The sequence below is a fragment of the Trichomycterus rosablanca genome, chromosome 4 (assembly GCF_030014385.1).
Source record: "Trichomycterus rosablanca isolate fTriRos1 chromosome 4, fTriRos1.hap1, whole genome shotgun sequence".
Taxonomy (NCBI): domain Eukaryota; kingdom Metazoa; phylum Chordata; class Actinopteri; order Siluriformes; family Trichomycteridae; genus Trichomycterus; species Trichomycterus rosablanca.
The window spans coordinates 51,879,862-51,902,642 of record NC_085991.1 but is presented as its reverse complement, the minus strand read 5'-3'; the positions used below and the strand labels follow the sequence as shown (position 1 = coordinate 51,902,642).

Below are 22,781 nucleotides of genomic sequence, written 5' to 3'. Positions count from 1 at the left end.
TATATATATATATATATATATATATATATATATATATATATATATATAATTAGGTATTAATTAAATAGATAGCCAATATTCAAATCAATAACTAGCTAATCAATATGACCACACACTGCACACATGTAACACTGATAAATTGGTGACATACGGTGCGTGTTTTAGAGAAATGAACTCAGAACCCCTCGATATTATTAGCTGCATGTAATCCGGCCAAACCCCTTAAATAACCCCATTCTCCACCCACCCACCGGCGCAGTGTAACATTTTAATTAACCAGGGTAAAGTCATTATGAGTAATAGATGTGTTTGAGAGCTGTGCTGTATAGGCTCGGGCTGGCATCATGACCAGTCTGTGCCAGTCTAATTAAATGCAGTATTTATTGCAATAGAAGAGACATCTCAGGCTTCACCCGCAAATTGTCTTTTCATAATGAGCACATTTAGCGCAGATCGTTTCTGAACTATTTCCATCAGTCTCTGTCCTGCAGTTCTATACAGCGGGCTCAGAGGAGAAGCTCTGCGGGGGGTTTTATTATTCCGGGAGGTCAGGACCATCTCAGCCTGCTGATATTCATCCCTGATGTGATGGAGGAAGAGCTATAAATCAGAGGGATTGGTTCGGACCAGTGTTAAACTGCATCATATTTCACCCCCCACCACCACCGAGCTGCTTTCATCCAAATATTCATGCGCTGCTTTAATGAAATGAAACCCGCAAACACAAGAGAACATAATACTGAGAACCCGACCATTACATCTGTTTAAATCAAATGTAAATAATAAAGAAAAAGCTTAAAATAAGCTATAATATATTTTATTATATAATCACCACCAGAATAGTTCATTTAATTTGGTTAAAAAAGTCAAAGTCGAAAAAACGTTTAAACAAAATGTTAAATGTTGAAATGTAAAAATCCAAGAATACCAACAATACAAAATATAAAAAGTAAAAAGCTATACATAATACCAATAATAATAATAATAATAATAATAATAAGAATAAGAATGATGATGATTTTATCACCCTATTATTATTATTATTATTGTCGTTGTTGTTATTATTACTATTGTTATTATTATTTTTTGTTGTTGTTATTATTACTATTGTTGTAATTTTTTATTATTATTGTTGTTGTTGTTATTATTACTATTGTTATTATTATTGTTGTTGTTATTACTATTGTTATCATTGTTATTATTATTATTATTATTATTACTATCATTATTATTATTGTTGTTATTATTATTACTATTGTTATTATTATTATTGGTATTATTATTGTTACTATTGTTATTATTATTATAATTATTATTCTTGTTATTATTATTATTACTATTGTTACTATTCTTGTTATTATTATTATTATTACTATTGTTATTTTTTTATTATTATAATTCTTGTTATTATTATTATTACTATTGTTATTTTTATTATTATTATTTTTCTTGTTATTATTATTATTACTATTGTTATTATTGTTGTTATTATTATTATTATTACTATTGCTATTATTGTTGTTGTTATTATTATTATTATTACTATTTTTTTTATTATTGTTATTATTGTTATTATTATTATTGCAGTTGTTATTATTATTATTACAGTTGTTATTATTATTATTATTATTACTATTGTTATTATTGTTATTATTATTACTATTGTTATTATTATTATTACTATTGTTATTATTATTATTACAGTTGTTATTATTATTATTATTACTATTGTTATTATTGTTGTTGTTGTTATTATTATTACTATTATTAGTGTATTAGTGTTGCTGTCGCCTCACAACAAGAAGGTCCTGGGTTCGATCCCCAGGTCTGGGTCTTTTCTATGTGGAGTTTGCATGTTCTCCCCGTGTCCGTGTGGGTTTCCTCCGGGAGCTCCGGTTTCCTCCAACAGACCAAAGACATGCAGTCAGGTTCATTGGAGATACAAAACTGTCCATGACTGTGTTTGACATTGAACTTGTGAACTGATGAATCTTGTGTAATGAGTAAAACTACCTGTCCTGTCATGAATGTAACCAAAGTGTGTAAAACATGAGGTTAAAATCCTAATAAATAAATAATACCACTATTATTATAATTGTTAAAGTTAATATTTGACCAACAAGATGTACAGATTAAAAATAAACCATTATCGATTTAACAGCTCTAACCAATCACTAATTAAAGTGTGATTATTTTTTATACAATAGGATAATCCTTTATTTTTAAAGAATTAGAACTCATCAACAAATTTAGATGACAAGAACTGGCATGTAGATTGACTAGACAAAAATATATAGAAAGGACATGTATAATTAAAAAACATAGAGGCTTTTCTTGCCAAAAACCCAGAATCCCAGAACCTTTATGCTGAGAGGAAATTTATTTGAATGGGAAAATGTGACCAAAACACCCACCAAAATAAGATTTACCAGAAATTAGAAGCTGCCACAACATGGGTGACACTGTCCACGCAGAGTGGGGACCATGTGGACCATACAGATGTGATCAGCAGCAAACAACAGGTTTTAAGGTGCCAATGTTTTAATTGCATGGCAGTAACATCAACTAGGGCCATGATGATGTAAAGCTTGCTTGACAGTGGACATTGTCAATATTGTTTCAGCAGTTTATCATAAGACCTGTTTTTGTTGGTTATTTGTGACAGTTTTGGTGTTCTTATGGACCATAAAAATCACTCTAACATGTACAGGTCTAGTCAAACAAGCCTTAATAATATGGGCAAAGAGAAGTTACATACTGAATTAGGAGGCCACACAACAAAATAGAAGAAATTCAACACTAACAATGTATTTCTACAGCAAATTACTTTACTATTACTATTATTATTATTATTATTATTATTATTATTATTATTATTATTATTATTAATTTTTTACATTCCCAAAACATCATGAAAATGCAGGTGTATGTAAATTCAGCCCAAAAGTGTCATTAATTAATCAGGTTTAATCAGGTGCTTTTATCCAAAGTGTCTTGCAATGCAACACAAGCAATTTAGAATCAAGAGTGGAACTTGAAACTTGACCTTCCAATTACTAATCCAGTACCTCTGAGGTACCACTGTCATTATTAGGCAGGTTTTCATTTTATAAAACATAAACTTACTGATGAGCTTTCCTTCATACCGAATGAAACATCCTTCATTCCTTCAATGTCCTCATGAACCATGCTTGGTGCACAGTCATGTGGAAACATAAGGACCTTCCCAAAACTGGTGCCTCAGTTATTAATACATTGTAAAGAACTGATTGTATAAAACCATTAGTAATGGTGTTTGAAACCTCTGAACTAATTATGAAAGTACATCAGTAACAAAACACCAATCAACCAATTAAGAGGTTCTGGGTTGTTATTGGGTATTTATTACCTGTGCCTAAATATATAGCAGTAAAAATGAAGCTTTTAATTTAGTGTTTATGAGGTTAATGAGATTGGTGGCATGACAAAAATCGTTCTGGGGCATTTAAGCCCCTGTGGGGGTCAATGATTTCCCCTGAGCAAATACACCAGTAACCAGACAGACAGACAGTGGGAGAGAGGGAGAGAGAGAGAGAGAGAGAGAGAGAGAGAGAGAGAGATGTAAGGAAACGTGAGAGATCCCATCAGCCTGATTGAGAGACAGGTGAAGGGCAAATGCAGTGTCACTCATTCTCTCCTCCATTAGCCAGAAGAGCCTAATTAGAAAGCAAAAAAGACACGTGTGGTCCAGCAGCAAGGCCCAACCCCCATTACTCCATCCTTTTCCATCTTCATCCCTCAATCACACCATCTTTTCACCCACCACTCCATCTGCTTATCCAAACATCACATTTAAAACTTCGGTCAAAATTCCATCAACCATTCAGACGTCATTCTGAAACCAATTACTTTGTTTATCTAGTTTAAAACGTCCTCTCTTCAAAATCTGTCAATTTGGCCATTATATCCTCTATATTATATTTCTATTAGTTTATCACATTTAAAGACACTGAAATGTCTATTTTCTAGGTAGCTGATCTGAGATAACATTAGATATAGCCTAAATAACTATCTTCTTTGTGTTATCAAAAATGCTCATTTTTATTTTAGTTAACTAGTTAACTCATATTTACATTATGTAATGATTGTATATTTACCACAGAAGTGCCATGAAGATGACAGAAATCTTGATAGATGATAGACAAACATTTGAGAGAAACCTTTGGTGCGTTCACAGCACTCATTCAGTTGAAATATGGCCTTGGAAAATCGTGTTTCATTAAAAACATTTGGGGGAAACAGAGTCCTCTTGCTGCGTGGGATAATAAAATCAAATAATAAAAAGTGGAGGCTGTAGTCTCAAAGGTGAGGTGGGTGATACTTCAATATTAATGCCTACCGTTTTAGATTTGGACGTCCAACAAGCTGGTGTGGTCGAATGTTCACATACTTTTGGCCATATAATATATTAGATGTTACGTTAATATTTTGTTTATTAGACAGTTACAGTTTTCTGTTAGCACTTGGATAGACCAATCACTATCACAATGCCCCATTATGATAGCAAGTGTCTGAGGGAATAATTGTGGCCATTTAGTCGAGGGAGCATCTCTGAATGGACTGTTTGATATTCTCTGCTTTGGCTTAACAAACAATAAGTACATTTCAAATCGGATTCTATTAAACAAAAACTCAAAATTTATTTTAATGTACATATAAAACATACGTTTGGTGAACACGAAGATAATCACAAATCACTCAAAAAAACAAAAAAATTTCAGTAAGGCATTAGGTACATTACATTATGGTACAGAAGGTTATATTTACAGTTGAAATATAGTGTGGAGTGTAAATGAACTATAAATTAGCTATTTATGTGCCGATTAAATGCAGTATAAAGTCTGTAGTGCAGTAGGTGGTCTATTAAAGAGTCATATAGTCATCATATCGAGCAGCTATGGTGACACAGATTGGTAAAAAAAAATTATAATAATAATTTATAAATTACATGCTCGAATTAATACCTCATTAGCAAACCCCATTATTTGTAAAAGTATTTACCCCATGAAGAACGTAAGCTGAACTATAATATAATAATATAATTAGTTAAAAGGGTTTAACATGAGAATTGTGTTAAATACAGTGAGGAATTATAAGTCAGGGTTTTAGCTTTAACGTAAAAATAGTTTAAGAACATCTAAGATTTTCTGTGAGATATTTTCACATGTAAATAACATTAAGGTTGAACGTTTGTTCCCTTTCAGAAATGTATAAGCCAGTGAACACTCGCTTTACTTCACATTCAGGCTGCTGCAGTCATCAGTGAGTGAGCTGGACTGACGCTGCACTGCACTGGCCTCCCTGCTGGACATGAAGGTGGATGAACTCTGGATGAACGTCTCCACACAGGTCCAGTTTAGACCTGAAAGTCATAAATCTGTTACAACAAGTTTTTTTTTTTTAACATTTATTGTCATTTTTTTGAGACATTATTTTGTATGTAAAATCAAATGCTTAAAACTGGTAGAAATAAAACCACACATATTCCAAAAATATATAGACAAATCTAAAGCGCTAAAATAAAAACGCAGATCATCTGGATTAATTCTGACCAGAGGTATGAGACCACTGTTCCATGTACTTTTAGCCTATAACGAGTTCAGTAAAACTAGCCCTATTTATAAGTGCACGTGTATTAGTAATTAAAATCACTAATAAGAAATTGTCCAAGTGTCTGTAAACTTTTGGCTTTACCTACAGTGCTGTGAAAAATAATTTGCCTCCTTCCCGGTTTGGGCGTGCATGACTTTTTCACACAGAGGCAGGTATCTTTTTTCCTTCAATAAATAAAATTATCATTAAAAAACCTAATGTGTTTATTTGGGTCTTTGTCTAATATCAAACTTAATTTGATGATCTGAAACATACGTGTGACAAATATGTAAAAAAATATGTGAATTCTCTTGAAAAATGGAAAATTGTATAGGTTACGACATTAATACCTTGAATGCCAATCCGATATATTTTGAATGATTTATTTGAGCCTTCAGTCATACCAGATACCAGATACAACATTATATAATTGGGATCCATTTAGAATAGTTTTCGCTAAATGGTTCCAAATGGTTTTATTTATTTATTAGGATTTTAACGTCATGTTTTACACTAAGGTTACATTAATGACAGGAACAGTAGTTACTCATTACACAAGATTCATCAGTTCACAAGTTTATATCAAACACAGTCATGAACAATTTTGTATCCAATTCACCTGTCTTTGGACTGTGGGAGGAAACCCACACATACACGGGGAGAACATGCAAACTCCACACAGAAAAGACCGGAAAAAGAATTGCAAAACAGAATCAATTTTACAGTCTTTTTTTTTAATAAAACCGAAACCTTTTTAAAACGAGAAATGAAATAGATGTGTGGCTGGGATTATTAAACAGGTACGATCACAGACATCCATTTAAATACATGTTGAACTTATAAATTATTATAGTTAATGTTTTATTGATTGACTATTTTTATTTATTGGCTTTTCAGTTATTAAAAATGAGCCATTTAGAATAAAAATAGATTTAAGATAAAAAAAAAAACACACAGGGATTTATTTAAAAATTGCATGTTGCATGTTAAGAAAGAACGATAACAAATGTGGGTTAAAACGTCGCAACAATCTGGCAACCCTGTTTGGTGTTAATCTGAAATCATTGCCTTCGGTGGGCGTGTCGTAAACAACCAATCAGACACCAGATATTTTTTTGGCTTTATAGCCCAGATAAGGAGTCTTTAAGGAGGAGAAACGTCACGTCAACAAACGCACAACACACCAGCACGCCAACATCTGCAACACACCCACATGTGAGTCTGGAGAAGACACACAGATCCGTGTGGACCACATGGAGAAGTCCAAAAACTTTCGCATCGATGCCATTCTGGCTGTGGAGCCTCCTAAAGCTCAGACCTCTCCCTTGGCTCTGGTCACCTCGCTGTCCTCTAACTCCATATCTTCGTCCTCCTCATCCTCGGGAAGAAGAAGCGTGTCGAGTTCGGAGCTTCTGAACTCCCCCTCGGCCATGGTGGGTCTCCATACGCCAAGCAGCGCTCTGTACCACCCGCACATGTTCTCGTATCCGCTGGGGCATTCTCCGATGCTGTCTTACCCCTACCCTCCTATTCCTCATTACGAGGAGCCACTCAAACTGCCCCCTGGTTCCCTGCAGCTTGATCACTGGTTAAGGATCTCCACCGCCGGCCTGACGCTCCCTAAACTCCAGCACGACTTCAACCGTGAGTACCTGCAAATTTAACCATTATTCTATCTGAAGGTGAACAGTTAGAATTAATCAATATAACATTTTTAACAGGCCACTGACGCACTGAATCTTCTTCATTATTATTATTATTATTATTATTATTATTATTATTTTACAATTGTTAGGCTGTACGAAATCCTATATTGGAAAATATTGTGCCTTTAATTCGTAATAACCCAATTTTATATTAGTATTTAGTACATGTTATTATAAAATATATTTTATGCATTCAATTGTTTCCTCCAGTTTCTATTTATAATTTCTGGATTTAAGTGTAAAAATCAGTAGTTTCCCAATAAACAACAAAGCAGTTACAAGCGTAATAGTAAATAATAATAAAAAATAGAATAAAACACCTTCGGTCTTTAGTTCAATATTCAAAGCAAAAAAAAACAACAACGTGTTTTAAAAATTGTTTTAGAAAATATTCAGAAAATGGTCGTTGTTACATTTGCTAAAATATCTAAACGATTATTTTGATTATTCTTGTGTTTTAATGACAATGTATAAAATGAAATAGTATGCATAAATAAATAAAAATAATATCAAATACACGTGCAATATATAAATAATAATAATAGCCTTTCTTTTACATAAATGCTAACATATTTTACCCTGTTCATAGAAACCTAAGCAAAGCAGTTTATGTTGCTATAAAGAGTACAAACGTAAATCTATATGAATGTCATGTCTTGTTATTTATTAGTAATGTGTATTCACATAGAATAAATGTTTTTCTGTGGACACACAAGCATCTAAGTTAAAACATCCAAATTTTAACTGTAAAACGAGAGATTTTAATAAAGAAAGAGGACCCCATATAGAGTAAAATGTAAGTGTGTGTTTGGGGTGACCGGTTTTGTGGATTTGTGCAAGAGCTCATCAATAAACATGTTACCATCAGTAGTCCAGTCTAAAAACTAGTATGCATAAATAAATACAAATAATATCAAATACACGTGCAATATACAGTATAAATAATAATAATAGTGCAACAGACAAACCTTTCTTTTACATAAATGCCAATATATTTTACCCCGTTAAAAGAAATCTAAGCAAAGCAGTTTATGCTGCTATAAAGAGTACAAACGTATTATTCACTTGTTATTTATTATTATTGTGTAATGTGTACTCACATAGAATAAATGTTTTTTCTGCGGGCACACAAGCATCTAAGTTAAAACATCCACATTTTAACTGTAAAACGAAATAGTTTAATAAAGAAAGCAGACTCTATATGCAGTAAAATGTAAGTGTGTGTTTGGGGTGACCGGTTTTGGGTGTTTACTGTTAAAAAGACTTTAACTGCGTTTGGATTTGTGCAAGAGCTCATCAATAAACATGTTACCATCAGCATCCAATTTAAAAACCTTCTAATTTAACCACAATTTGACAGTCAGTCGACGTCGGGAAAAATTCTTAATGTCTTGGTTTTAATTGATAATTTGAATGCTTTTGCAGTCACCAGAAAATATCATTAATATACATTAAACACATGCATGGTATCAGGTTAGATTAAGTTAATGATACTGAATTTCAGTGTATATATATATATATGTATAAGATGCTGGAACTCTAACTTCCCTTCAGGGATTAATAAATTACCTGTATATATATTCCAGCCTAATACTGTGCTGTGGAATGCGGGTTGAACTCTCACCTGCCTGTTGTTTGCAATTGGCTGTTTATTAATAAGTGGCCACTTTTCGCTTGTACACAGCTGGTGAAACATCTGCACTTTCGCGCCCAGTTCTTAGTAAACCCGACACAGAGACGCAGTTGTGTTCGGGGTGTAAACATTCAGTCTGGAAGTGGTTTTCTCACCGGCCTGATACCCCCTCCCCCCCATCTTGTCCATTATCTGTCCATTTTACCTCCCACTTAAAAATCCTGTTCATCCTTCTCAAAGCAGAGAACTGGTTTATCAGACCCAATGCGTGCGTAAATTAAATTATAATTATAATTTGTGGGTGCCAGAGAAAATTAATTTTCCCATTGAATATCCCGAGATGTAGGTAAATAAGGCCGATTTACAAAGCCTACCTATAAAGATATACAACTTTAACTCAATACAATTAATGAGGGAGGGGGTCCTGCAATTCCAAAACATTCCAGCCAATAAGAACACATATCCTAACATAACGCAAAGCTAGTTAGTGGAAAATGTTTATTTATAATTTTTACATCACTATATTTGGGAAGGGGCATTCTGAGCAGATCCCAATATTGGGGAGATCGTCTCCACCCAATATACTGTATTATGGCATTGATACAATTAAAAACAAACCCAACAAAACGTTGAACAGCCAAATAATGACGCGGCGTCCCAAAAATATGACTCACCCACTATTTGTATTTCGAACAGCATACAAACACTTTGTTTACTGAATCACATCTTACAGCCGGCCAACAGTGAATAGGGATGTACCAAAAAAAGGTAAAAAATAAAGAGAGGTCATTGGTTAGTGAAGACTTGGCAACCAAGTACAAAACCAACCTGGGGTGCGTTTACCGATAACGATTGATCTTTCGTTTCGCCCAATTTAAATTATAACACGATTCATTTTGTGTTATAATTATTGTTTAATTTAGTTACTTTTTTAAACCCGTGTTCAAATAAGATGCTAGAAAATAATAAACATTGAATTGTCCTTTTTACACGAACGTTACATGACCAAACTTAACAGAGAGGAAACATAAAACAAAGAGAGGAAACATAAATCAAATTTAGGTCTTCATTTTGATTCTTTGCGTGTGTTTGGGGCAGATTGTTTAATGTCGCAACGTGGCGTTTTTGATACACACGCCGACCGCGACAGTTCCACTGTGTATCGGGTAAAATAAACCTGATATTAGAAACATGTCTTGCTGTTCGTCTGGTGATCCTCAAACTACAGTAAAATCGTTAAATGTAAAACATTATCACTTTTATTTTAAATAAAACATAAAACAATGCTTGAAGTCTGACCAACTGGAATCGCATATAAATTGCATACACTGAATATACCAGTGCGGCCAGTGATAGCTCAGTGGTTAAGGTACTGGAGTAGTAAACAGAAGGCCGCCACCACCAAGTTGCCTCTGTTGGGTCCCTGAGCAAGGCCCTTAACCCTCAATTGCTCATCGTGCTCTGCTCATTGTGTAAGTCGTTTTGGATAAAAGCTGCTAAATGCTGAAAATGTAAATGTAAATATACCAAGACCTGATATTATCTACACACATTATATACTGTATATATTATGGCAAGCCAAACAGGAAATATATAGCAAACACTGATATCTAATATATGGAATGAAACTTGATATATATAAAATGAAACTTGATATATATAAAATGAAAACTGATATATATATAAAATAAAAACTGATATATAAATATATATATATATATATATCAGTATTTATTCCATATATATTGAGTTTTATTTTATATATATCAGTATCATTCCATATATGTCAGTTTAATTTTTATATATATCGGTTTTCATTCCAAATATATCTGTTTTCATTCCATATATATCAGTGTTTGCTATATATTTCCTGTTTGGCTTGCCATAATATATGTGCATATATATACACATTCTACAATTTCACGTTTTGCACTTTACATCTGATAGTAAATGAAATGCAACAATGTCATCAAAGCAAGTTCATTATAACCGTTAAAAAATCTGAGGAAGACTGGCTTGTTTTTTTTCTTCAGATAGTAATTATATAGACACCCCGAAGAACTCTACAATTCATCACAGTCCATACAGCACACAAACCAAAACACGGTAGAGTCCAGTAAGGCATATTCTCTGCATCCACTGAATGAAATTTGAAGGTTTTGACAGTGTATAGTGCAAAATACACACTGTCCATTTGATCAGCTCCACTTACCATATAGAAGCACTTTGTAGTTCTACAATTACTGACTGTAGTCCATCTGTTTCTCTTTGTTAGCCCCATTTCATGCTGTTAGCCCCATTTCATGCTGTTAGCCCCATTTCATGCTGTTCTTCAATGGTCAGGACTCTTCCAGGACCACTACAGAGTAGATATTATTTGGGTGGTGGGATCAGAAACAGCAGCGCTGCTGGAGTTTTCATCACTCATCTATTGCTGCTGTTTGAGTCGGTCATCTTCTAGACCTTCATCAGTGGTCACAGGACGCTGCCCACGGGGCGCTGTTGGCTGGATATTTTTGGTTGGTGGACTATTCTCACTCCAGCAGTGACAGTGAGGTGTTTAAAAACTCCAGCAGCGCTGCTGTGTCTGATCCACTGGTACCAGCACAACACACACTAACACACCACCACCATGTCAGTGTCACTGCAGTGCTGAGAATGACCACAGCCACTACAGTTGCTAACCGGTGGAATAAATCATTATTTAAAGGAAATTAAATGCTTTAAACTTTGCATAAACAGTTTAGGGAAGGCCATTTCCTGTTCTATCATTTCCTGTTCTATCATGCCCTATCAAAGCAAGCTCCATAAAGACATGAAGAAAAGATCAGTCTAAAGAAACACCAATGTCCTGCACAGAACCCTGACCTCAGCCCCACTCAACAGCTCTGAAATGAATTGTTACTGAACATTAATTGAGGCTTTCTTGACCAACATCTGTGTCCAGCCATACAAACACTCTTTTGGCTGAATGGGAACAAATTGCCACAGACATAATTAAACATTTTGTGAGAAGCCTTCTGCTTTTCTAGCTGAAAAGATCACAACAGAGGTCATGTTTGTTTTATATCGAATATCGAATAGAATGCCCAACAAGCTTATGATTAGATGTCCAATTACTTTTGGCGACATAGTGTAAACCATAATTCAGTATGTACAATTTACTAATGTAGTAGATATTCTGTAAATAGGTTCTGTTCCTCAGAACATCAACACACGTTAATATGATGTTTATGTAGGTTATGTGATTGTAAATGTGTGTGTTTTGTGTGTGTGTGTGTGTGTGTGTGTGTGTGTGTGTGTGTGTAGATCAGGCTCATCAGTCCACACTGCTGGGAAAGTGCAGGAGGCCACGAACCGCGTTCACCAGCCAGCAGCTTCTCGAGCTGGAGCATCAGTTCAAACTTAACAAGTATCTGTCTCGACCCAAACGCTTCGAGGTGGCGACCAGCCTCATGCTCACCGAGACCCAGGTACACCTACAAACCACACCCACAAAGTGTGTTCATATCTAACCACCTCCTTGTTTCTCCACTTAACATATAGAAGCACTTTGTAGTTCTACAATTACTGACTGTAGTCCATCTGTTTATCCGCATGCTTTGTTACCCCCTTTCACCCTGTTCTTCAATGGTCAGGACCCCCACAGAGCAGGTATTTTTTAGGTGGTGGATCAGTCTCAGCACTGCAGTGACACTGACATGGTGGTGGTGTGTTAGTGTGTGTTGTGCTGGTATGAGTGGATCAGACGCAGCAGCGCTGCTGGAGTTTTTAAATACAGTGTCCACTCACTGTCCACTCTATTAGACACTCCTACCTAGTCCACCTTGTAGATGTAAAGTCAGAGACGATCGCTCATCTATTGCTGCTGTGTCTGATCCACTCATACCAGCACAACACACACTAACACACCACCACCATGTCAGTGTCACTGCAGTGCTGAGAATCATCCACCACCTAAATAATACCTGCTCTGTGGTGGTTCTGGGAGAGTCCTGACCATTGAAGAACAGCATGAAAGTGGGCTAACAAAGCATGCAGAGAAACAGATGGACTACAGTCAGTAATTGTAGAACTACAAAGTGCTTCTATATGATAAGTGGAGCTGATAAAATGGACAGTGAGTGTAGAGAAGGAGGTGGTCTTAATGTTATGGCTGATCGGTGTATATAGGACATGATATTTCTGCAGCTGGCACAGCGGGCGGAACTTGTCATAAAGTTCTCATAAAGGTCTCCAATTAAATTCCTATTGCTCAGCCCTCTGTTCGGCTTCTTTAATCTAACCCTTCAAAATCCAACACAAATTGAATCGGCACATATGAAGAATTTATTTGCTTAGATTATTAAAATAATAAAAATATATATATATACAGGTATATACATATATAAGTAAAACTGATTGCTAAATCTTCATTGTGAGTGCGTGTTGCTCTGGGATGGATTGGCGCCCTAATCAAACTGTAATTCAGTCCTGTGCTCAGCGTTGCCAGGTGGTGCCAGATGCACCCAGACTAAAGCGGTCGATGACAATGATAAAATGATTCAAAATAAATCAAAGGACTGAATTTACAGGATCATTAAAAGATTCCAAATCCGATCCCTGCTGATGCCAAAGCCATCAAAGGCGGCTAGGCCTAGAGAGTATATGCTAAATGGCCAAAAGTATATAGACATTCACATTTTCGGCATTTAGCAGACGCTTTTATCTAAACCGACTTACAGTTATGAAGGAACAAAATATTTAAGCAATTATGGGTTAAGCAGTGGCAACCTGGCAGTGGTGGGGCTTGAATCGGCAACCTTCTGATTACTAGTCCAGTTTGTTTGTTTGTTTATTAGGATTTTAACGTCATGTTTTACACTTTGGTTACATTCATGACAGGAACGGTAGTTACTCATTACACAAGATTCATCAGTTCAATATCAAACACAGTCATGGACAATTCAGTGTCTCCAATTCACCTCACTTGCACGTCTTTGGACTGTGGGAGGAAACCCACGCGGACACGGGGAGAACATGCAAACTCCACACAGAAAGGACCCGGAAAGGACCCCCGACCTGGGGATCAAACCCTGGACCTTCTTGCTGTGAGGCGACAGTGCTACCCACTTAGCCACCGTGCCGCCCACTAGTCCAGTACCTTAACCACTGAGCTACCACTGCCCTATAACACCCCCTAGACGTCTAACCATGAGCTTGTTGGACATCCCATTTAAAACCCAAGGGCATTAAAATGAAGTTGCTTCCATATTTTGCAGCAATGACGGTTCTTACTCGTCTTATAGATCATTTTCTGCCTATTCAGGCACAAGAGCATTCGTGAGACCAGACACTGCATTATATAATTGATTTACATCACACTGTTTAGCAATGGATGAAAGGAAAACACATGAAGTCAATAATTAAAGATGATGTCCACATACGTCATCTGTCCAGATGGAACGAATTGATGGACAATGTTTTACTATCATCACTACTACTGCTAATAATAACAGTTATGTATTTATTACTTTTTCCAGGTAAAAATCTGGTTTCAGAACAGACGAATGAAGTGGAAGCGCAGTAAGAAAGCCAAGGAGCAGGAAGCATCCCAGGAAGCAGGCGAGAAACAGAAAGGAAGTAAAGAGAAGGGGAAGAGCGATCTGCCGGATTCAGCTAAAAGCAGCAGACTGAGGGACTTTAGGGACAGCGACGATGAGGAGGAGGAGGACGACGAAGGGGACACTTACATGTGCAACTCGTCCGAGTGCTCTTCAGAGGACGAGAGGGTCCACATGAGCCCTCAGGCCTGAAACCTAGACTTCAAGTGGTCTACAACACCTGCATGTGTATTTCTTATTCACCACTGTAGTCCTTCATTCTGGAACAGACAGTACAGATGTACAGATACACGTTCACAACATGTTCATGGTCCATTCAGACACTGAAAAACCCCCAGCAGAAATCATCAGCGTCCCAGAACTGCCATGAAATACAAGCTTATGTAAACACTGGAGTCCAGTTATAATGTTCAATTCATTTTTTATCAGACGGTTTATCCTGGTCAGAGTCAGGGCCGGGGATCTGGGGCACAATGACAGATCCTTCTTTACACAAAGCTAGAGAGCAAAATGTTTATTTAGGGGGATTTGAGCACATCTAAAAATTGGGGGAAGGGGCAATATATATTACAATATACAGTATATTGTGATTACGACCTTGGGGTCAGGGCAGGTCTGGTTCCACAGAGAAACTCTAGGTGCAAGTCAGGGCATTTCATCAGAGGGCTTCGGGCCATCCTCCCTTTGACATCACTAATCATGTCTGTGTGTGCACCCAGTTGACTGATAGCCCATTTGACCGATCAGCCATAAAATTTAAACTACCTCCTTGTTTTTACACTCACTCTCCATTTTATCAGCCCCACTTACCATATAGGAGCATTTTGTAGTTCTACAATTACTGACTGTAGTCCATCTATTTCTCTACATGCTTTGTTAGCCCCCTTTCATGCTGTTCTTCAATGGTCAGGACCCCCACAGGACCACCACAGAGCAGGTATTATTTAGGTGGTGGATGATTCTCAGCACTGCAGTGACGCTGACATGGTGGTGGTGTGTTAGTGTGTGTTGTGCTGGTATGAGTGGGTCAGACACAGCAGCGCTGCTGGAGGTTTTAAATACTGTGTCCACTCACTGTCCACTCTATTAGACACTCCTACCTAGTTGGTCCACCTTGTAGATGTAAAGTGAGAGACGATCGCTCATCTATTGCTGCTGGTTGAGTCGGTCATCTTCTAGACCTTCATCACTGGTCACAGGATGCTGCCCACGGGGCGCTGTTGGCTGGATATTTTTGGTTGGTGGACTATTCTCAGTCCAGGAGTGACAGTGAGGTGTTTAAAAACTGCAGCAGCGCTGCTGTGTCTGATCCACTCATACCAGCACAATACACACTAACACACCACCACCATGTCAGTGTCACTGCAGTGCTGAGAATGATCCACCACCTAAATAATACCTGCTCTGTACTCTGCACCCAAATAATACCACAACCCAAGTAATACCTTCTCTGTGAGGGTCCTGACCATTGAAGAAAAGTGAAACAGATGGACTACAGTCAGTAATTGTAGAACTACAAAGTGCTTCTATATGGGAAGGGGAGCTGATAAAATGGACAGTGAGTGTAGAAACAAGGAGGTGGTTTTAATGTTATGGCTGATCGGTGTATATTGCATTATATATTATGCTGTAGAAACCTTCATTTTATTCAGTTGGTTGCAGGGAATATGAAGCCATTTCCATATACCGTAGCCTACTGTGTGTGGTGGAAAGACTTGAAGAGAAACCAACAATCAGTCCAGTAATAAATCACGTGGACTACACAGAAGGTGCCCTATGTAGTGCACTTGTGTATCTAGTGTAGTACATTAATGAAGGACGTTATTTGGGATTCGACTGGGGCAAGCCATAGCTTAGTGGTTAAGGTACTGGACTAGTAATCAGAAGGTCACTGGTTCAAGCCCCACCACTGTCAGGTTGCTGCTGTTGGGCCCTTAAACAAGACCCTTAACCCTCAATTGCTTAGACTGTATACTGTATCTGTAATATAAGTCGCTTTGGATAAGGGTGTCTGCTAAATGCTGAAAATGTAAATGACTGTTGTAAAAATGGGGGTTGGGTTGGACGTATGAAGAACACAAACATAGGAAATAGGCAGTTGCAACCATTGTGGAATCAGTTCTTATAGATTCCTTATGGATTTGCCCAGTTTGACCTTTTGCTATAAGTATATGGACTACAGGAATGGTGACACAGCATGTATTTCTAGTTCACACTCCATTGAAACCCATTCAGATAAATTCAGTACCACTAGTCATACTTTATCATAGCCCTTCTGAGACGTGTGTCCTGTTATAAACTGTCCACCTGGTGTCTGTGTGTGAAAATGTGTTTATTTTTCTATATTGTATTTATAAAAAAGTGCCAACTGCATGTAGGCTAAAATGTTTAGCTAATGAGAAGATGCAAATAAATTCTCTTTTTTTTAAGCGTTCAGTGTCTTTGTGCGTTATTTTGTGTCCGTATGTCGGTAGATACACCGACACACACGGTGACTGAAGCATGAATGAAGTCCTCTGTTCCTCAGCAGACGTGGACGAGACTGCACCTATAAGACGAGCGCTGAGGGCGACCTGGCCGGGTCATGGGAACTGCTGTATATAGAGTTCACGAATCTGTGCAAATGTGTGGCTGAAACATTTCACACCGCAGCAGCAATGGATGTGCAATAATAAACCCTCTGAAGGACCACTCATCCATCAGCGGGCCGCACGGTTCAGTGGACGGAGCATCGGCTATTTATAATGTGTTTTGAAATGAAACGTGTATCTGATTGCCTGCCTCCGGAATCATCTGTACATTTGGTAAAGGGGTGGAAAAGGTTGGGAAAAATGGTGGTGTCTTAGTGGTTATATTTACATTTTCGGCATTTAGCAGATGCTTTTGTCCAACTCGTACATTCACTCGCTTATACACCCGTTACATCAAGCTCTAAAACACACCCTCACTCAGTCATAAAGTCGGACATTCACTTGCTTATACACCCGTTCATACGCTTGTTTATGCACCAATTCATTCACTCATTCATTCACTCGTTCATACACTATCATTCACTCATGTACATTAACATTTTTACCCAAGGTGACTTACAGTACTGTGACAGTATACAGTCTAAGCAATTGAGGGATCTGGGCCTTGCTCAAGGGCCCAACAGCAGCAACCTGGCAGTGGTGGGGCTGGAACCAGCAACCTTCTGCTTACTAGTCCAGTACCTTAAACACTAGGCTACAACTGCCCTGAACAACTGCACTGGAATTAAATGATGTTCAATGTGTTTGGCTTTACTGGTGAATCATTTTACAAATGAGAACGTCATCGTAGTGTCATGGATCCACCAGAGATGTTTCCAAGCCGAAAGCTCTGCACGCCCGCATGCTCCCCAACTCCAACAGGCTTTACGAGTCAGTATCACAGCAGAGAGCGAGATCATTTCCCTTCAGTAATCCAGCCCAATAAAGCCAGTCACCTATCGGCTCTTTTTTTTTTTTTGAACGAGAAGCTTTTACTGGACTCAATTAGAGGCGATTTAAATATAATCGCCACCCTGCGGTTTCAGCAGCATGTGGCCTAAGAGAAACGATCCCTTACGACGTTAAGTGCCTCTTATATTCTTTCAGGCTAATAGGGGGAGATTGGTTTATGGTGCTTGTCTCCATTACGCATACAGAGCAGAACTCAGGAGCTTCAGCCCACTTTGATCACCGGGGGGCTTTTTTATACCTGACTGATCAGCTCTTTTTACACCCGGGGTAACAATTCCAAAACTGCTTCATTTACTGTGGGGCAAATTACTGAGCTGTTTCAGATCGTTTTCTGTTTAGGCAACAACATTATCCAACACACATCCACCACATAGTCAAAAGTATTCAGACACCGGACCATGATATTGTTGGACGTCTCATTTTACATTTTCAGCATTTAGCAGACGCTTTTACATTTCAAGCAATTGAGGGTTAAGGGCCTTGCTCAGGGGCCCAACAGTGGCAACCTGGTAATGGAGGGGCTTGAACCGGGAACCTTATGATTACTAGTTCAGTACCTTGACCACTGAGCTACCATGGCCCATTTTAAAAACTAATGGTATTTAAATAGACTGACCTCTGGGTGATGTTTTCAGCTAGAACAGCCGCTCTTCTGAAAAGGCTTCTCACAAGACTGTGGGAATTTGTGCCCATTCAGTCAAGAGAACACTTGTATGGCTGGGCACTGATGTTGACGTTCCACTTCATTCCAAAGCTGTTCAGTAGGGCTGAGATCAGCGCTCTGTGCAGGACACTGGAGTCTTTTTAAAGCAAGATTTTCTTTGTACTGTCATGCTGGAACAGGAAAGGACCTTCCCTATACTGTTGCTGCAAAGATGGAAGCATACAGTTTTCTTTATAACTAATTTATTCCACCTGTTAGCAATTGATGTGGCTAAAACACATAAGGGCGGCACGGTACCTCTTTCCTGGGTTTGATTCCCAGGCGGAGCGGTCCGGGTCCTTTCTGTCTGGAGTTTGCATGTTCTCCCCATGTCTGTGTGGGTTTCCTCTGGGTGCTCCGGTTTCCTCCAACAGTCCAATTGATGAACGGGTGACATGTCCAGGGTGTTTCCTGCCTTTTGCCTAGAGAACTGTACCCAACACAACCCCCGAATAGGATAAAGCAGTGGTAAAACAGACATTGAATTAATGAAATGCATAAAATCAACAATTAGAGAAGGTGTCTCAAGGCCGCTCAGGTGGCGCAGCGGTAAAAACACACGCTGGAGCTATTTAGAGCTGGATCTCGAATACATCGTATCGTATCGAATCTCAGCTCTGCCTACCCTCTAAGGCTGAGTGGCCACATGAACAACGATTGGCCTGTTGTTCAGATATGGGTGGGGCTAAGCCGGATGGGGTCTCTCTCTCTCATGACTGATGCAATTACGACCTCTGCTGGCTGATTGATGGCGCCTGCACAGAGATGAGAAAAGAGTGCTCTCAGGGTGCGTCTCTCCGTACACAACGCTGAGCTGCACTACACTCCTCAAAAGTGCAGGTGATGAAATGCATACGGTATGCTGCCCACGTGTCGGAGGGGGGTGTGGGTTAGCTTCGTTCTCCTCAGTCAGAGCGGGGATCGGCATTGGTGGAGAGGAAGCGTGACGCAATCGAGCAATTGGACGTGCTAAAAGGGAGAAAATGCATAAAGAAAAAAAAATATATATATAAAAAGAAGAGGGGTCTCAATACTTTTGCTCATATAGTCAATTTTGCTCTAAAATGTCACGTATCGAAAGTGCTTTGCGGTGGCTACTGTGTTTTTTACTGTGATTTAGTCACTCTAGTTAAAGTAAAGCTATTTTCATGCAATGTTTCTGATTTTTAGTACATCTATGGTATCAAAAGTTCATAACATATCATATTATATCAGAGTGAGATCAGAATGAACGCTGAACTCTTCCTGAACCCGGTATCTCACCCGTATTAAACACTGGATGAGATTAAAGCAGGAGCTGTGTACACAAACTAAACATTATCACTATTAGCTTAGGATTACATACTTCAAAAATGAACAATAAACACAACTGAACACGTACCGGAGTTTGTGTTGTAACCCTGTGTGTTGTAAAGCAGGTGTGAGGAAAAAACCCAAATGCTCAAATTAATAGACAATATACTGTAGAACTGATCAGCCATAACATTAAAACCACCACTTTGTTTCTACACTCACTGTCTATTTTATCAGCTCCACTTACCATATAGAAGTACTTTGTAGTTCTACAATTACTGACTGTAGTTCATCTGTTTCTCGGCATGCTTTGTTACCCTCTTTCATGCTGTTCTTCAATGGTCAGGACCCCCACAGGACCACCACAGAGCAGGTATAATTTAGGTGGTGGATCATTCTCAGCGCTGCAGTGACACTGACATGGTGGTGGTGTGTTAGTGTGTGTTGTGCTGGTATGAGTGGATCAGACACAGCAGCGCTGCTGGAGTTTTTAAACACCTCACTGTCACTGCTGGACTGAGAATCGTCCACCAACCAAAAATATCTAGCCAACAGCGCCCCTGTGACCATCTAGAAGATGAGCGATCGTCTCTGACTTTACATCTACAAGGTGGACCAACTAGGTAGGAGTGTCTAATAGAGTGGACAGTGAGTGGACACGGTATTTAAAAAACTCCAGCAGCACTGCTGTGTCTGATTCACTCATACCAGTACAACACACACTAACACACCACCACCATGTCAGTGTCACTGCAGTGCTGAGAATGATCCACCACCTAAATAATACCTGCTCTGTGGTGGTCCTGTGGGGGTCCTGACCATTGAAGAACAGCATGAAAGGGGGTAACAAAGCATGCAGAGAAACAGATAGACTACAGTCAGTAATTGTAGAGCTACAATATGCTTCTACATAATAAAATAAAATAGACAGTGAGTGTAGAAACAAGAAAACCACCAGGTTTTTTGATCAGGCGCACAGTGGGTCCTCTGAATCCCTGGCCTCAATGCAGTAACACACCCTGGACAGGACATCATTCCATTGAAGGACCTCGGGAGGCGGATTTTTAAATGTTTGTACTGTTTATATTTGCGTTACCCGCAACAACCCTCCTCCGAATCACGTCAGATTATCTGATGATAAGAGCTATCAGTGTCTGGTGTTGATGTTATCAGCACGTTTCCTTCCTACTGCAGGGTCAGCGTGGGGTCAGAGACAGTGCAGGGTGTCTCACACACACACACACACCACTCACCTGTGTGTGTTTTGCTGGGCCGGTGTGCCGTTACTGTGGTGCGTTCACACACTCTGACAATGTTGGCTTTGTCACAGACTTGGAAACGCTGCCCATCTGTGTGATCCCGCCGACCCTCCCTCCGCCGGGGGGTGAGAAAAACAAAGACGCGTCGCTGCGAGTCTGTTTGATCTGCTGACACCTCCGATTAGGACTGATCGACTGGGGAACAAAGAAACGTGGACTTGTAACGTCATGGATAATTTGGAAAGCATGGACATGCATTTGCTCCTGTTCTTCTGAGGAACTTGTAGAGTCACGTCATGGCTTACAGTCACAGCCACAACATTAAAACCACCTCCTTGTTTCTACTCTCACTGTCCATTTTATCAGCTCCACTTACCATATAAAAGCACTTTGTAGTTCTACAGTACAATTTCACCCTGCGTGGCTTTTTGGTCATGAAAACAAATTCCAAAAATGAACAGCTTTTGCGCTGAGGTTGCTTACAGACGCAGGTTATAACGTGGTATCGAGTGTAGCAACCAAGTACCAAGGTGAATGTTCTGTACTATGAGCTGCAACATGCAACAATCCCATTCAATGAGCTCAAGTGGCATTTTCCGTAGAGCTGTTGTTGCTCCTAGATGTTTCCTGCACAACTAGTTGATCTGAAGCAGCTCCAGCAGTAAATCCCACAGAACTATTACTTAAACTATAAAGACTCGGGTTTTAACCCCCAGTCAGCGTCTACAAGGGGTTTAACCTTGTTCTCTGTGTCCACAGGGGTTTCATCCAGGCAGTCTGGTTTTCTCACACCCATCAAATGAGAAATTGAGTAGGTAAACTGGCTTCCCTAAACAGTCTTCAGGTGTGAAAAACTGTTATACCACACCCACCAAAACTTTCATCAGTATGTAGCAGTTCACATTATGTCACTATGTGTATGTCATTGCTTTGTGATGGTTGGCTTTGTGATGGTGCTTTCTATCTCGTGTCCCCTGTAACAGACGAGCACCTGATAATGCAATCCAGCTCATTCTTGGTCTTGCTTGATATGCGAGTCCTGCCATAACACTTCATTTAATTATGTCATGTGGGTGGCTTATGACACGCCCAAAATAGCATGACCTGTGAGACTTAATGTGGTTCAGTAATGTGGTTCCTCTCTGTTCTGGCCATCTCGTACCCCTGCCCAGTGGTCATCATCTTCCTCCATGAGATTTTACACTTTTCTGTTTCTTTCTTCCTCTTTCTTCAGTGTCCAGCCACCATCCATATGTGTCTACTGGCCAGACCAAGGTCTTCATCACCCATAGCTTGGTGATGGTGCTAACTGACTTGCTTTTCCATACCCTTGTCAATTTGACAATCACCACCATGCCTGCTGCCATTCTTGACTTCATTTTACCATCACATTTTGCAGTATTTGATACTCTACATCCCATCTACATTTTCTCAGTTTGACCCCGGCTGACCGGCTTGCCCGTTCCATGCC

General features: G+C 38.8%; 1 protein-coding gene across 1 annotated transcript; it reads left to right on the top strand.

The window, feature by feature from the left end:
- Positions 1-6,884: 6,884 nt before the first annotated feature.
- On the top strand, positions 6,885-14,765 carry mnx1 (motor neuron and pancreas homeobox 1). The gene is made up of 3 exons (XM_062993646.1): positions 6,885-7,275; positions 12,280-12,443; positions 14,493-14,765. Exons 1-3 carry the CDS (start codon positions 6,885-6,887, stop codon positions 14,763-14,765), a joined length of 828 nt encoding a protein of 275 aa, XP_062849716.1.
- The last annotated feature ends 8,016 nt before the right edge of the window (positions 14,766-22,781 follow it).